At 41.7% G+C, this 18,094-nt stretch overlaps 1 protein-coding gene across 1 annotated transcript in view; it reads right to left on the bottom strand.

The window, feature by feature from the left end:
- IKBKE (inhibitor of nuclear factor kappa B kinase subunit epsilon) overlaps positions 1–18,094 on the bottom strand; it is a 126,505-nt gene that overhangs the window by 37,359 nt on the left and 71,052 nt on the right. Inside the window, exons 11-13 of the mRNA XM_075335706.1 lie at positions 14,366–14,457; positions 5,997–6,098; positions 4,648–4,720 (exon numbers count right to left, since the gene is read on the bottom strand). Coding sequence (XP_075191821.1) covers positions 4,648–4,720; positions 5,997–6,098; positions 14,366–14,457 — 267 coding nt within the window. The remainder of the gene's footprint in view (positions 1–4,647; positions 4,721–5,996; positions 6,099–14,365; positions 14,458–18,094) is intronic.

Here is an 18,094-nt window from a genome sequence, read left to right as displayed (position 1 = left end):
AAGAACGGCGAAACACAGCGCCATGTTCAGCAATTCAGCTGAATGTAACAAGGTTAATTGACTAGAGGATAAAGTGCTACCATGCTTCTAAATGCAAATACATATACAAGCTGTCAGCTCCAAAATTATAAATAGGGATAAACAGCAAAATACGGCAAAATGTTTAAGAAAAAAGTGCTAACGTGCTTAAAGTAACGTTTGATAATTACCAAAAGTGCGTGTGCTATATCGTCCCTCTACCCCGACGTACGTTTCCAGTATTCTTCCTCAGGGGGCGCCCCCTGAGGAAGAATACTGGAAACGTACGTCGGGGTAGAGGGACGATATAGCACACGCACTTTTGGTAATTATCAAACGTTACTTTAAGCACGTTAGCACTTTTTTCTTAAACATTTTGCCGTATTTTGCTGTTTATCCCTATTTATAATTTTGGAGCTGACAGCTTGTATATGTATTTGCATTTAGAAGCATGGTAGCACTTTATCCTCTAGTCAATTAACCTTGTTACATTCAGCTGAATTGCTGAACATGGCGCTGTGTTTCGCCGTTCTTTTGTACTAGAGATCTTACCTCTATTGTGACTCATTAAGCTGATAGCTTGTATATGTATATGCACTTGTAAGCACATTAGCACCTTACCTGGTTTAGCTCATTAATTCTGATATGTTTGGCTGAGTGGATTAATGCTGTGCCATATTATCTGCACTAGAGATTTTAGAATTGACAGTTTATATTTATATATGTGAACGTGATACCCCTTGGCACCTTGTTCTTTTCAGCCAAATATATCTGTGTGATATACAGCTGAACATCTCTTTTTATTCTGCTCTGTGTCCTTAATTGAGACCATTTGGTTTTTGACTTAAATATTTTTATGGGATTTTTGGCTGATCTGCTTCTCCTGCGATTTTTCATGTAATTTATTTTTCAAGTCTGTATATTATAATTTGTACACTAAGACCCTCTGGTCTTTATTGCATTTTTATTCACAGATTTATACTGAATTAGGTTTTAGGTTACATTTCCATGTGGCTTTATTTATAAATTAGCACTTTGCACATTGCACTTTGTTTTTACCTAGATTTTTGATTTAATTTTGGTTCACTTTTATATTACATTTTGTATCAATTTTTTGAGTATACAAGTTTATGCACTTTGCATGTTTAGAATTTTTACATGATTCATGCACATTTTTCTTACCTTGAATCTTATTATTATCAATCTTTATAGGGTCACATGTTTATGTATCTCATTTACTGACTTGTAAAATTTAATAAATTAATCCACCAAAAAAAATAATTATTCCCTTTTATTGAATGTATGAGGGTTTTAAGAGGAATACTTATTTTTTACATGAAAATTTGGAATATACTGTTTTATGGGATTTAACTTAAATTTGATAGACAGTACGGCTTTATATATACTTTGGTGCACGTCTTATAGTCATTAATTTTTTATTTTCTGCTTATATATCGTCCCTCTTGTTGAAGCATCATTACTATTATTATTACTGATTTTAATATTTATATGCATATTTTTATGAATTATTTCAAAAATAAAACTTATTGAAATCACTGTTTTTTTGTGGACAATCCTTGCTCCTCAAATGTTGTTTTGAATTTTATTAACAGTGAATATTGTTTTCAGACCTTTGTTGTTAATTACCTCAGACTTCCTGTAGTCTGCTTAAAGGGAACCTGTCAGCAGAAATTTCGCCTTAAACCTAACAGATTCCCCCTCTGCAGCTCCTGGGCTGCATTCTAGAAAGGTCCCTGTTAGTATTGTGCCCCCTTTCTGACCCAAAAAAAGAGTTTATATCGAGGTACCTTTTTGGCTTCTGATTCTCTAAATGTGTCACGGGGGCGGGCTGCCTGATGGCCGTTATTCTGCCCCCTGTTCCTGTATGCCGCCCCCATCGCTGATTTCTATACTTCTGGATGCCGCCCACTGCTCCAGCCATCCCCGCGCATGCCCAGTGCTCATCTCTCGTGGATGAGCACTGTGCCCAGTGTCACCGGTGGTAACGTGCGCGCAGGGTTTAGATTATGGGCGGTGCTGTGATGTTAATTACCAAGCAACCGCCCATAATCGTGGGACCGCGCATTCCCCCTCGGCCTGCTTCTTTCTGCGCAAGCGCTGCAGCTGAACTCACGTCACCTCCTTCCCATCTTGCCCTGAGGCAGGAAATAGATGGGAGGAGCGCGGAACAGTGACTACACCGATCAGGAGGAGTTCAGTTGCAGCGCGCTTGCGCAGAAAGAAGCAGGCCGAGGGGGAATGCGCGGTCCCGCGATTATGGGCGGTTGCTTGGTAATTAACATCACAGCACCGCCCATAATCTAAACCCTGCGCGCACGTCACCACCGGTGACACTGGGCACAGTGCTCATCCACGAGAGATGAGCACTGGGCATGCGCGGGGATGGCTGGAGCAGTGGGCGGCGTCCAGAAGTATAGAAATCGGCGATGGGGGCGGCATACAGGAAAAGGGGGCAGAATAACGGCCATCAGGCAGCCCGCCCCGTGACACATTTAGAGAATCAGAAGCCAAAAAGGTACCTCGATATAAACTCTTTTTTTGGGTCAGAAAGGGGGCACTATAATAACAGGGACCTTTCTAGAATGCAGCCCAGGAGCTGCAGAGGGGGAATCTGTTAGGTTTAAGGCGAAATTTCTGCTGACAGGTTCCCTTTAAAGGGGTTATCCGGCTTCTTTGACATTTTTTTTTTTATTTCCCTATTGGGCTACATTGGGGCAGGAAAGTAGATAGAGACCACTTACCTGCCCTGCTGTCAGCCCCTCTCCCCCGGCTCAGAGTGGTCATGTGACCGCTCCTGCCGCGATTTTGCTGCTTCCGGTCATTTCATGTCAACATGGGCAGGGCCATGTTGACATGCAAATGTGGAACAGCTTGTCGCCTCCCTGCTGGGTGTCTACAGTGTGATGAGCCCCGCCCCCCCTTCCCTGCACCCTCCCACACATTCCCCCGCACCTCTTTTACTCTCCAGTAACCTCCCCCTGCACTGCTGTGGGGTCCGTGACCTGGGGGAGGGGCCTGGCGGCGGCTGCCGTGGTGTCAGCTCCAGCACCGGCCCCCTGCTCAGGATCCCACATTCAAATGTACCGGCATCACAGATCACCGATGCCGGTACATTTGAAAGTGCTGATGAGAAGCAGCGCAGCGCTGCTTCTCATCACTGTCCCTCCCGCTGTCTGTGCTCTCTTCAGCACAGCGGTGACGTCACTACTGTGCTGAAGAGAGCACAGACAGCCGGCGAACGTGCAGGAGCGGCGGGGAGCGGGGACGGGTGAGTATGTACTCCACATGTGTTCCCGATGGGGATGGGGATGGGGGGGTTACAGAGCCATATGTGTGCGTGTGCAGAGCCATATGTGTGCATGTGCGGTGCAGAGCCATATGTGTGCGTGTGCAGAGCCATATGTGTGCGTGTGTGGTACAGAGCCATATGTGTGCGTGTGCGGTGCAGAGCCATATGTGTGCGTGTGCGGTACAGAGCCATATGTGTGCGGTACAGAGCCATATGTGTGCGGTGCAGAGCCATATGTGTGCGGTGCAGAGCCATATGTGTGCGGTGCAGAGCCATATGTGTGCGGTGCAGAGCCATATGTGTACGGTGCAGAGCCATATGTGTGCGGTGCAGAGCCATATGTGTGCGGTGCAGAGCCATATGTGTGCGTGTGCGGTACAGAGCCATATGTGTGCGGTGCAGAGCCATATGTGTGCGTGTGCAGAGCCATATGTGTGCGGTGCAGAGCCATATGTGTGCGTGTGCGGTGCAGAGCCATATGTGTGCGTGTGCGGTACAGAGCCATATCTGTGCGTGTGTGGTGCAGAGCCATATGTGTGCGGTGCAGAGCCATATGTGTGCGTGTGCGGTGCAGAGCCATATGTTTGCGTGTGCGGTGCAGAGCCCGATGTGGGGCTGTTATTTGCAATGCTGTAGTGATACCAGGTCAGGTGCTGGGGAAGAATACTGACAGGGAATGTGTGTGCAGGGGGAGAGGCTGGACACTGGGGTGGGGATGGACACTGAGGCTGGGTGGTGACAGCTCTGTCTGAGGTTTTGCACAGGAAGTGGTCATGTTTGCTGGATCTGAATGTAAACAAGAAGCTGCCAAGAATAAAGGGATAATTCAAGAGGAACAAAAGTTAGAAAACAAAAAATAACAATGTAGGTGTGATTTATATGACAATACAGCACAGATTAGCTTAACAAAAATTTTTGAGTTTATGTCGGACAACTACTTTAATGTACATTGTGTTTTTAAAGGGAACCTGCTCAGGACCGGAATGCCGGCGAGTGTGGATGACGTCGGACCCGTCATGCACTGCGGCTAGAGAAGAAGGAGGACGAAGATGGCCAAAAGAGAGGGCGCCGGCACCGGACAACGGAGACGCCCATTAGGCCCTATTCCACCGCAGCGTGACCGTTAGGTAAGTATTATAAAGTGTTTTTTATGTTGTCACAGCGGCCTGGGCTCTTATATACAGCATGTTAGAATGCTGTATATAAGAGCCCACTGGTGGTGGCCGCAGCTTATAGTCCATAAAAGTGGTGACAGGTTTCCTTTAAATTCAAGATAAAAATGGAAAAATTGGAAATATAATCTAGAACGGTAAACTTACTAACTGCAGCTTTTTCCGACAGTCTTCTTGATCCGTTTTTTCAGTTGCAGAATCTTTAAAAGCAGCATTGCATCTATAAAACAGAATTGGGTATAAGATTTCTTTCTTTCAATGAATACTCAAAAAATGAAGCAAATATGGGTTTGACATTTGCACGCAATATGATAATTTTTATGTTTTTTATCAAATGGTGTGTTGCGCACAGGATGCTCGGGGAAGCGTGTTTTTAGACTGCTCTGTCAGCCACACCCTTAGCAAAACAAGAATGCCGCGAAGACACCATCACATGTTTCTCAACGCTGGCAGGAAACTAGCCAGGTCTTTCACCGGAAAGGAACAACCGCGAGAAGGGCAGTAGGAAACCGAGGGGGCCTTGTTCTAGTGTCATTGCGTTGAGAAACACGTGATGGTGTCTCCGCAGTGTTGGATGTTGATCTCCCCAAGGTCAACCATCCTTACCTATGTAGTCTTCTACTAGGCGCCAGTTTCCTACTCCAAACTGATGAGGGGCAAGTACCCCGAAACAGCTGTCTGTGGATGGATACCATGTTTTGGTATAGGCAGTTTCCTTGACTGGAGACTGCCCTTCCCGTGGTTGTTCCTTTCCGGTGAAAAACCTGGCTAGTTTCCTGCCAGCATTGATAAACATGTGATGGTGTCTCCGTGGCATTCTTGTTTTGCATATTTTCCCAGGGGGCTTTGTTCTAGTGTCACTGCGCTGAGAAACACGTGATCGTGATCGTGTCTCCGCGGTGTTGGATGTTGATCTCCCCGAGGTCAACCATCCTTACCTATACACCCTTAGCAAAGACCACAAAAAAATAGCATAAAATAAATAGGCTCATAAAACTAGAACCATATGGGGGGTTTAAAAACAGACACACACACACACACACACACACACACACACACACACACAAAAACAAGTCCTACTCGGGAGAAGTAGGATTAAAATAAGAGCAAAAATTGGCTAGTTTTGACCTAGTGATAGGTTATAGTTAACAAAAGTGTGTTTTTCCTTTCAGTGTAATTCATGTGTTGTTTGCTCTAGGAGTGTATTTATGACAATAACTGAAAATAGAAAAATCATTGTACCTCTAAAAAATGTGATGTAAATTTTTAAAACGACTAATCTTAGAACTTCATTTTTCAATATGCCTTCTCGATATGAATATATATATATATATATATATATATATATATATATATATACATATATATATACACACATATATATATATATACTGTATGTATTCAAAACATCTGTAGTGTCAATGGTACTGGCCTGTTGTATATTGCTGCCAGCTCTGACACTTTAGAAGATAACCCGCACAGCATTGCATCCTTACAGTCTTGTGCTTCGGCTTTCATTGCTGCACATGCAGTTATAGTACGTCATCACCGCCGATTTCTTCTCAATGATCCTGCGACATTCTGCTTTCAGATTTTCACTGTGAAGAGACAGATAATGCTGGATAAGCTTTGCAGATTCACTAAAGTCAGCATACAACAGGATTGATAAGAAACCCATTATCATAGGGTGGAAGTGTACCGCGCAGCTAAAAACTATCTACCAAACTGGCGCATAGCTTATCATGAATTACAGTAAGCTGAATCACAAAAAATACTTTCTAAACCAAATGTCTTCAGGAAATCAGTTACATACAGTTAAAGAATATATTTATTATTTAAAGGGGTTGCCCAGGAATATTTTATTTTTTTACTATGGGCCTAAGAACTAACAGGCAGGAAGTAGCTAACTACCTTCCTGCTCTATCTAGTGCTGGCTCAGAGTGGTCACAGAATGCTCCTGTTGGTGATTCTACTGTTTCACGTCAACAGCGCAGCTTTTTCTCTTTTTTGCTCCGTTGATGGGGCGTCACTGTCAACATCATGCTGATTGACAGCCGGCTTCCTGCAGTTAGGCAGCAGGGAGCCGGCTGCCAATCAGCATGATGTCAGCAGTCATGCCCCATCAACAGAGCAGACCAGAAGAGGAAAAACTGCTCGGATGACGTGAAACATCAGACTCGCCAACATGAGTGGGCCATGACTACTCTGAGCTGGTGCTAGATAGAACAGGAAGGTAGTTAGCTACTTCCTGCCTGTTAGTTCTTAAGCCCATAGTGAAAAAAATAAAATAGTCCTGGACAGCCCCAAAATGAATCCTGTATTATATCACAGATTGGTGAATATATTGCTCCTAATCAAATAAAAAGGAGCAGATCTGCAGTACTCAGGAACATCAAAGAATAATTTGACAAAGCTGCAGTGGTTTGCTCCATATACTGTATATATCCACCTGATGTCAGAGCTGGTAACAGCTGATCAATGGGAATCCATGGTGCCAGACTCCCATTGATTTGATATCATTGTAGTGGAAAACCCCTTTAATACTATTGGCCCCGATTCTTCTTTTGCGTTTCTACTTTTGTCACTTTTCTTTTTTGGCTTGTGGTATTAGCGTTTTTTGCTCAAAATTCATCAAATTGATGCACGCCATTTATGAATTTTGCTTAGTCAACAATGTTCTTTTTTCTTGTCTTTAATGATAAAATTGCAATTTTTTAATACAAAAAGGCAAATGTTTTGCAAAATGGCCCAAAATTGCATAAAAATATCAGGCGTTCATAAAATCACTGTGGGTGGATTAGAGTACATTTGCTTAAAATTTTTTAGACTTTTTAAAAAACTTAAATGATAAATCAGCCAAAAATGTCTATAAACCCTAAACCCTGCACACAATGTTGAACATAAGAAAAAATAAATATGAAATACACTAAAAAAAAGAGGCGTTAATGGAAAAGAGGCAAAAAAAAAAGTAGACAAAAAACAGGCTCACATGCAAAAAATGAACCAGGTCCTTTATATATATACAGTACAGACCAAAAGTTTGGACACACCTTCGTATTCAAAGAGTTTTCTTTATTTTCATGACTCTGAAAATTGTAGATTCACATTGAAGGCATTAAAACTATGAATTACCACATGTGGAATGAAATACTTAACAAGAAAGTGTGAAACAACTGAAAATATGTCTTATATTCTAGGTTCTTCAAAGTAGCCACCTTTTGCTTTGATTACTGCTTTGCACACTCTTGGCATTCTCTTGATGAGCTTCAAGAGGTAGTCACCAGAAATGGACTTCCAACAGACTTGAAGGAGTTCCCAGAGATGCTTAGCACTTGTTGGCCCTTTTTCCTTCACTTTGCGGTCCAGCTCACTCCAAACCATTTCGATCGGGTTCAGGTCTGGTGACTGTGGAGGCCAGGTCATCTGGCGTAGCACCCCATCACTCTCCTTCTTAGTCAAATAGCCCTTACACAGCCTGGAGTTGTGTTTGTGGTCATTGTCCTGTTGAAAAATAAATGTTGGTCCAACTAAACGCAAAACGGATGGAATAGCATACCGCAGCAAGATGCTGTGGTAGCTCTGCTGGTTCAGTATGCCTTCAATTTTGAATAAATCCCCAACAGTGTCACCAGCAAAGCACCCTCACACCTCCTCCTCCATGCTTCATGGTGGGAACCAGGCATGTAGAGTCCATCCGTTCACCTTTTCTGCGTCACACAAAGACATGGTAGTTGGATCCAAAGACCTCAAATTTGGAATCATCAGGCCAAAGCACAGATTTCCACTGGTCTAATGTCCATTCCTTGTGTTCTTTAGCCCAAACAAGTCTCTTCTGCTTCTTGCCTGTCCTTAGCAGTGGTTTCCTAGCAGCTATTTTACCATGAAGGCCTGCTGCACAAAGTCTCCTCTTAACAGTTGTTCTAGAAATGTGTCTGCTGCTAGAACTCTGTGTGACCTGGTCTCTAATCTGAGCTGCTGTTAACCTGCGATTTCTGAGGCTGGTAACTCGGGTAAACTTATCCTCTGCAGCAGAGGTGACTCTTGGTCTTCCTTTCCTGGGGAGGTCCTCATGTGAGCCAGTTTCTTTGTAGCATTTGATGGTTTTTGCCACTGCACTTGGGGACACTTTCAAAGTTTTCCCAATTTTTCGGACTGGCTGACCTTCATTTCTTAAAGTAATGATGACCACTCATTTTTCTTTACTTAGAATTTGTATTATGGCAAGAAAAAAGCAGCTAATAGTCTGTTCAGTAGGACTATCAGCTGTGTATCCACCAGACTTCTGCACAACACAACTGATGGTCCCAACCCCATTTATAAGGCAAGAAATCCCACTTATTAAACGTGACAGGGCACACCTGTGAAGTGTAAACCATTTCCGGTGACTACCTCTTGAATCTCATCAAGAGAATGCCAAGAGTGGGAAAAGCAGTAATCAAAGCAAAAGGTGGATACTTTGAAGAACCTAGAATATATCACATATTTTCAGTTGTTCCACACTTTTGTAAGTATTTCATTCCGCATGTGTTAATTCATAGTTGTGATGCCTTCAATGTGAATCTACAATTTTCAGAGTCATGAAAATAAAGAAAACTGTTTGAATGAGAAGGTGTGTCCAAACTTTTGGTCTGTACTGTATATACAGTGCCTACAAGTAGTATTCAACTCCCTGCAGATTTAGCAGGTTTACACATTCGGAATTAACTTGGCATTGGACTGTAGATCAGCCTGGAAGTGTGAAATGCACTGCAGCAAAAAAGAATGTTATTTCTCTTTTTTTTTTTTTTTAAATTGTGAAAAGTTTATTCAGAGGGTCATTTATTATTCAACCCCTCAAACCACAAGAATTCTGTTTGGTTCCCCTAAAGTATTAAGAAGTATTTCAGGCACAAAGAACAATGAGCTTCACATGTTTGGATTAATTATCTCTTTTTCCAGCCTTTTCTGACTAATTAAGACCCTCCCCAAACTTGTGAACAGCACTCATACTTGGTCAACATGGGAAAGACAAAGGAGCATTCCAAGGCCATCAGAGACAAGATCGTGGAGGGTCACAAGGCTGACAAGGGGTACAAAACCCTTTCCAAGAAGTTGGGCCTACCTGTCTCCACTGTTGGGAGCATCATCCGGAAGTGGAAGGCTTATGGAACTACTGTTAACCTTCCACGGCCTGGACAGCCTTTGAAAGTTTCCACCCGTGCCGAGGAAAGGCTTGTCCGAAGAGTCAAGGCTAACCCAAGGACAACAAGGAAGGAGCTCCGGGAAGATCTCATGGCAGTGGGGACATTGGTTTCAGTCAATACCATAAGTAACGTACTCCACCGCAATGGTCTCCGTTTCAAACGAGCCCGTAAGGTACCTTTACTTTCAAAGCGTCATGTCAAGGCTCGTCTACAGTTTGCTCATGATCACTTGGAGGACTCTGAGACAGACTGGTTCAAGGTTCTCTGGTCTGATGAGACCAAGATCGAGATCTTTGGTGCCAACCACACACGTGACGTTTGGAGACTGGATGGCACTGCATACGACCCCAAGAATACCATCCCTACAGTCAAGCATGGTGGTGGCAGCATCATGCTGTGGGGCTGTTTCTCAGCCAAGGGGCCTGGCCATCTGGTCCGCATCCATGGGAAGATGGATATCACGGTCTACCTGGAGATTTTGGCCAAGAACCTCCGCTCCTCCATCAAGGATCTTAAGATGGGTCGTCATTTCATCTTCCAACAAGACAACGACCCAAAGCACACAGCCAAGAAAACCAAGGCCTGGTTCAAGAGGGAAAAAAATCAAGGTGTTGCAGTGGCCTAGTCAGTCTCCTGACCTTAACCCAATTGAAAACTTGTGGAAGGAGCTCAAGATTAAAGTCCACATGAGACACCCAAAGAACCTAGATAACTTGGAGAAGATCTGCATGGAGGAGTGGGCCAAGATAACTCCAGAGACCTGTGCCGGCCTGATCAGGTCTTATAAAAGACGATTATTAGCTGTAATTGCAAACAAGGGTTAGTCCACAAAATATTAAACCTAGGGGTTGAATAATAATTGACCCACACTTTTATGTTGAAAATTTATTAAAATTTAACTGGGCAACATAACTTGTGGGTTTCTAAGATTTATGCATCTGTTAATAAATCCTGCTCTTGTTTGAAGTTTGCAGGCTCTAACTTATTTGCATCTTATCAAACCTGCTAAATCTGCAGGGGGTTGAATACTACTTGTAGGCACTTTTATATATATATATATATATATATATATATATATATATATATATATAAATAAAAGAGCCTGGTTCATTTTCTGCATTTGAGCCTGTTTTTTGTCTACTTTTTTTTGCCTCTTTTCCATATATGCCTTATAACCAGGGTGGATACAAATCAATGGTTTTTTTTTAAAAAAATAAAAAAAAATAAACTGCTTTTTGAGATAAATATTTTACCATCCAAAGGTTCTTCCATCATGAGATAAAGCTGAGTTGTTTAACTCAGTAGAATAAAGGCTGTATATGTGTAACATTCACAATGCCATGCTCTTCCAGAGGTTTCTGTAGGATTAGTGGGCAGTTTCTCTCCTATATTATCACAGACGCTCGCTTTACTTACGCATTTCTCAAAACTGAATTTGACTCCGCAGAGGTCCCAGCCTCTTCTTCACGGCAAAAATATTACAACATGAACAGAGTTGAGAAAAAGACCTTAATCCTATTGTTCTACAAACCTATGAATACAGAATCCACCCCTTCAGTGCCAAGTCCAAGAAGTTAGACAATATGTTTCTGATTGTTTGGAGTGGAATAGATCTGCACAACACAAGAAGAATGTGAATCTAAGTGTGAGGAGGAGGAAGGGCAAGCAGACAAGAAAATGAAAGTGAAACTTTGAGCACAATACTGCAGCATAGCCACAGACAGACAAGTCTGGATCTGTTTGTGTGTACGATCTGAGGTCTATTACATTCTTTCCTTATAATGGCAGCAGGCCGTAAAAGAGACCCAGTTTGGGAATATTTTAATGAAGCTCCTTCGCCTATCGGTAAGGCAGGCATGCGTGCAAAATGCAAACGATGCAACAAAGAGATGCAAGGCCTGGTGGCGCGAATGAGGCAACATCATGAGAAGTGCGGTGATGAAGATGACCAAAGAAACACTTCTTAACAGGCAGGATCTTCAGGTTGGTAAACATTTTTATTGAATCCTATTTCTAAAGACTGAACTGTCATGTGTGAGAAAAATTATATTTCTTATTATTACTGCATGTTACTGTCATTTGGTACAGTTATGAAGAAAAACAAATATTCCTTTTGGGGCAGGGGCAGTGATGTGTTGTGTACAATAAGCAGAAATTGTATAATAAACAATAAAATAACAGCATTGACTTTTTTTGTTTAGGGGAATTCATGGATTCTGGAAACTATCCACCTCCAAGATCACCATCATCCTGTTCTACAGTTTCAGAGTTATCCATCCAGGATAGTGCTTCATTAGCAGCAGCATCATCATCAGACACCCACAGCCACATATCACCATCACCCAAAAGGAAGAAAAAACCTTTACCTTCGGGAACCACCATAGATAGGTTTGTGATAAGAACTAGCAGATTAGAAAAAGAGTTGATTGATGAAAAAATTGCCCAGTTTAATTATGCAATGAACTCTTCTTTCCGTCTGACTGAGAACCCACATTTCATTAATATGGTTCAATCACTGAGACCATGATACAGTCCACCCAGCAGAGCTGATGTTGCAGGGAAACTGCTGGATCAAGTGTATGACAGAGAAATGGAGCAATGTGCAACAGCTCTGGAGGGTAAAATTGTTAACCTAAATATTGATGGGTGGAGTACTGTCCACAATGATCCTATTGTATGTGCTTGTATAACAACAGAAGAAGGTAAAGTCTTCCATGCACAAACAACTGATACGTCAGGAAATGCACACACAGCAGAATACTTACAAGAAGTGGCAGTAAAAGCTATAACGACATGTGAACAAAAATTCAAATGTCTAGTACGCAGTTTGGTCACTGACATTGCTGCAAACGTATCCAAGATGAGAAGAGATTTAGAAGAGCAGGGAGGGAATACAAAGCTGCTAATAACATATGGTTGCAGTGCTCATTTGCTGCACCTCTTAGCCAAAGACTTAAGTGTTCCAGAAATAAAGGCTAATGTTGTTGAAATTGCTAAATACTTCCGTAATAATCATTTTGCTGCAGCAGCTCTGAAAAGGATGGGTGGAACCAAGCTAACGCTCCCACAAGATGTTAGATGGAACTCTGTGGTGGACTGTTTTGAGCAGTATATCAAAAACTGGCCTATTCTGATGACACTTTGTGAAGAAAATCGAGATAAAATAGATGGCACTGTCACGGCTAAAATCCTCAACATTGAGCTTAAGAGAAATGTTGAACATATGCTGAGCTTCCTGAAACCCATCTCTCAAGCTTTAAACAAAATTCAGAAAAATAGCTGTTTTATTGCGGATGCTGTTGAAATTTGGAAGGAACTGAGTGAACACTTAAAAACAGAACTACACATGGACAGAATTAAATTACAAGCAGTAAACAAACGAATGGGACAAGCACTGACTCCAGCTCATTTTTTGGCAAATATTGTCAATATCCAATATCAGGGTCAAAACCTAAGTGCTGAGGAAGATGAGTTAGCTATGACATGGGTATCCAGCAATCATCCATCTTTAATGCCAACTATAATAAACTTCAGAGCTAAGGGGGAACCATTCAAGAAATATATGTTTGCTGAAGATATTTTAAGGAAGGTCACACCAGTAAACTGGTGGAAGTCACTTAAGCACTTGGATTTAGAGACTGTTCAAGTAATGATTTCACTTTTAACAGCAGTAGCTTCTTCTGCAGGCGTTGAAAGAATATTCTCTTCCTTTGGACTCATTCATTCTAAATTGAGAAATCGGTTGGGACCCAATAAAGCAGGAAAGCTTGTTTTTCTTTTCCAGATTATGAATAGGAACAAAGAAGAAGATGATGATGAAGATGACGACAAGTGAGCTACAGAGGACAGCAGGGACAGTAGTATTTAAGTTTTCCATGTGTCGGCTGGGCTGACAGTCTAAGATTCTTAAAATATATATATATATATTTTGTTTAGCCAAATTACTTAACAAACATGGAGGTTTGTTTAGGCAAATAACTTATGCTGCAATGTTGTTATTGTTTCAGTTGAATAAATCTATTTAAATTGTTATTAAGGTCAGGATTATTTTTCTCCTTCCTAAGTACGACAGAACAGTAGTGTCCAAATATGAATGATTAACCCATTAAACTGGGGAGAAAAAAAGTAATATAAAAAGTGATTCTAAAAATCTTCATCTACTTGCATGTTAAAGTAGCAAGAACTAGTTTAGGTAGAAACTTTGATTTAAATCACTGATTTAAATCAAGCCTTACTGACTAGTGATTTAAATCGTGATTTAAATCAGTTAGATTTAAATCAAATCCACCCTGCTTATAACCCCCTCAATCTACACTGGTCCAACATACTATTTCAGAGAATAAATCCTCTACTTCTCTTCTCATGGCCATAGAGTGAAAATAATACAATTGCAACACTAGGTGGCGCTAAGAAGCCTACTGAAGATGCAATAATCACAGGAGAATCTATATACACTGTTTTAGCATAAAAAGCAATGTATATCTCATCAGAAAAAAATACCTCTATAAAAAAAAAAAAAAAAATTATGTTCAGTGAACTTTCAAAAAAAGAAACCCTTGACGATCTGTGCTTTTACGGTACGGAACTTGAAAAAAAAAAAAAAGATCATTTTTATTTTTACTTTTATTTTGCCCCTGTATAATAACTAATATATAATATAAAATGGTATGTGTATCACTCACATGAGCCAATATGTCCCTCGGAACATAAATTCTTGACATGTCAACAGCGACTGTGTCACTCGCAACGTCTGGTAAACGGCACTGACCACATTCTGCAATTATATGAGCAATTGGAGCTGAATCGTTTAGGTTGCTAAGAGAATCCTTACACAAGTGTTAGTTTTCAATTCTATATATATATATATTGCTGAAATATACTGTATGCATCTCTTCACAAGAATGAAACCCATATACAGAATATGAAAAAAAAGGAAAAACAATATAGAACTGAACAGTTGATCTGAAAGGAGTCATGCCCATGTGCACATTCTTCCACCGCTATAATAAGGCTTAATATGGAAGGTTATGTACAATTCTAGAACTTGCAGCATGTGTAGTCCAATAGATCCATATCAATAAAGGGTCCTCCGCTTCTTCATATTAAGATGCCATGGTGCTCATTTCCCTTCTCCCAAAATTCATTGCGTGCAGGAGAGCATTATATTCTGACTGTTCCCACAAATTTACAAAGTAACAATATTACAGCAACATTGGCTGAAAATGCCATTCAATTCTTTCCACTGCCCCTAGTAGGAAATTCCTATGCAGTGTACGCCCCCTAGTGGTTACTGCAAAGATGATGTTATCATATGCCATATGAGTAAGGGGGAAGTTTGGGATTTTGAGCGCTGAATCATAAAAAGTGAGCCCTGCCCCAGATAATGAGTATTGAACTTATTCAGATTAAATAGTACTAAATGGAGCCTGTCACCCCAAATGTACACTTAAACTAGCCACATAGCTTTCTAAGAGATGGAGCAACATTAAAAGTAGTTATTTTTTGTTTTTAAATCTGATACCCCAATACACAAATGTATGTTAATATGCAAGTGAAGGTGCTCATTGCACCCTTACCCTAAGTTCACTGTCCGTGTGCAGCAGAAAGTACACACATCACTCTCTCCTTGCTGATGACATTGGGTATTGCTGTGTAGCTATGTCAGCAGCAAGAGGAAAATAATTTTATTGCATCACTTCCTCTGGGTGAAGTGATAGCAAAAGAGACAGGCAATGTGAGAATTGAGAAGAGTGGGCTTTGTGTGCCCCTTACTGTTCTGCTTGAAGAAATAGCAAAGGAGAAAGGAGACATCCAATGTCAGAAGAGAGGAGAGAGTGATTTCTGTGCTTTCTAATGAACTGAGTGAAATGATAGCAGAAGAAAGAAAAAAGGGATATAAGAGGAGACAAGCAATATCATAAACAAGGAGGGAGAGATTTGTGTGCTCTCTATTGCACTGAGTAAAATGATAACAGAAGAGACAAGTAAAGTGATAGAAGAGGAGACAAGCAATGTCAGAAGGAAGGAGGGAGTGATGTGTGTGCACTCTAATGCACGGAGATAGCAGAGGAAACAAGTAAAGTGATAGAAGAGGAGACAAGCAATGTCAGAAGGAAGGAGAGAGTGATGTGTGTGCACTCTAATGCACGGAGATAGCAGAGGAAACAAGTAAAGTGATAGAAGAGGAGACAAGCAATGTCAGAAGGAAGGAGAGAGTGATGTGTGTGCACTCTAATGCACTGAGATAGCAGAGGAAACAAGTAAAGTGATAGAAGAGGAGACAAGCAATGTCAGAAGGAAGGAGAGAGTGATGTGTGTGCACTCTAATGCACTGAGATAGCAGAGGAAACAAGTAAAGTGATAGAAGAGGAGACAAGCAATGTCAGAAGGAAGGAGGGAGTGATGTCTGTGCACTCTAATGGACGGAGATAGCAGAAGAAACAAGTAAAGTGATAGAAGAGGAGACAAGCAATGTCAGAAGGAAGGAGGGAGTGATGTGTGTGCACTCTAATGCACGGAGATAGCAGAGGAAACAAGTAAAGTGATAGAAGAGGAGACAAGCAATGTCAGAAGGAAGGAGGGAGTGATGTGTGTGCACTCTAATGCACGGAGATAGCAAAGGAAACAAGTAAAGTGATAGAAGAGGAGACAAGCAATGTCAGAAGCGATGAGAGAGTGATTTATGTGCTCTCTAATGCACTGAGATAGCAGAGGAAGCAAGTAAAGTGATGGAAAAGAAGACAAGCAATGTCAGAAGTGAGGAGAGATTTGTGTGCTCTCTAATGCGCTAAGTGTAGTGATAGCAGAGAAGACAAGTAAAGTGATAAAAGAGAAGACAAGCAATGTCAGAAGCGAGGAGAGAGTGAGGTGTGCTCTCTAATGCACTGAATGAAGTGATCGCAAAGGAGACAAGTAATGTGATAAAAGAGGAAACAAGCAAGGTCAGATGTGTGTGCGCTCTAATGTACTAAGTGAGGTGATAGTAGAGGAGACAAGTAAGTGATAGAAGAGTAGACAAGCAATATCAGAAGCGAGAAGACAGTGATTTGTTTTCTCTCTCCTACACTGAGTGCATTAATTGTAGAGAAGACAAGTAAAGTGATAGCAAAAGAAAAGGCAATGTCAAAAGCGAGGAAAGCATGTTTTGTGTGCTGTCTCCTGCACAGGGACAATGATCACATAATGAAGGTTTATGTTCAGAGAGAACTGGGGCTGGACACATCAACTCTGTCAATCAATATAGAAGCAGGCAGTAATCTAAATCAGTGCGTGGAACGGTGCACTGAGGCGTTTAGCCACACCAAGGGTGCACTGAGAGCCCACAATTGCATATTAAAATACAGTTGTTTCTTGAAACAGAATTTAAAACAAAAGAAGGTTTTTTATTGCTGCTCCATCTCCTACAATGTTATGTGGTTAGTGTGCAGGGTAAATTTGGGGTGTCAGATTCCCTTTAAATTATGAAAACAATCTTCTGTCCCAAAACTTCTCAATTAACCCCTGCGCATCCCAAACTACCAGGATTATTCGGCATTAAATAGGGTTTCTCATTGTCTGTAAATTCCTGGACATTCCATATAATGAAGAAATTAACATTTCGTTGTCTCTGTTGTAGGCATCTGAAAGACACCCTTTCTAAAGCAGGGTTTACACGCTGCGACATCGCTAGCATCAGCTAGCGATGTTGAGCGCGATAGCACCCGCCCTCGTCGTACGTGCGATATTGTGTGATAGCTACCGTAGCGAACATTATCGCAACGGCAGCGTCACACGCACATACCTGCTCTGCGACGTCGCTCTGGCCGGCGAACCGCCTCCTTTCTAAGGGGGCAGTTCATGCGGCGTCACAGCGACGTCACACGGCAGGCGTCCAATAGAAGCGGAGGGGCGGAGATGAGCGGGACGTAACATCCTGCCCACCTCCTTCCTTCCGCATTGCCGGTGGAGGCAGGTAAGGAGATGTTCGTCGCTCCTGCGGTGTCACACATAGCGATGTGTGCTGCCACAGGAACGAGGAACAACATCGCAAATAAGCAGAAAACGATTTTTGTTTCAGGACGACCTCTCCGTGGCAAACGATTTTGACCGCTTTTGCGATCGTTTAAGGTCGCTGGTCAGTGTGACACGCTGCGATATCGTTAATGACACCGGATGTGCATCACAAACAACGTGACCCCAACGATAATTCATTAACGATATCGTAGCGTGTAAACTCCGCTTTAATGTTTGCATTTTACCAGTCTTGTGACCAATCAGCTAGAATTTTACTGAGCTGGCATTTAATAAAATGTAATCACAGCCCTGCTAGTGAGCTAATTGGTAAAATAAATGTCTATGACCTTATGCCATCAGCTTCATGCACATTGATGTCTTCCAACTTTTGTTAGCATCACTATGTTGCTGTCAACAAC

This window comes from Anomaloglossus baeobatrachus, chromosome 2, assembly GCF_048569485.1.
Source record: "Anomaloglossus baeobatrachus isolate aAnoBae1 chromosome 2, aAnoBae1.hap1, whole genome shotgun sequence".
Classification (NCBI taxonomy): domain Eukaryota; kingdom Metazoa; phylum Chordata; class Amphibia; order Anura; family Aromobatidae; genus Anomaloglossus; species Anomaloglossus baeobatrachus.
The sequence above is the reverse complement of the archived record's forward strand: the minus strand, read 5'-3'. Positions and strand labels throughout refer to the sequence as shown.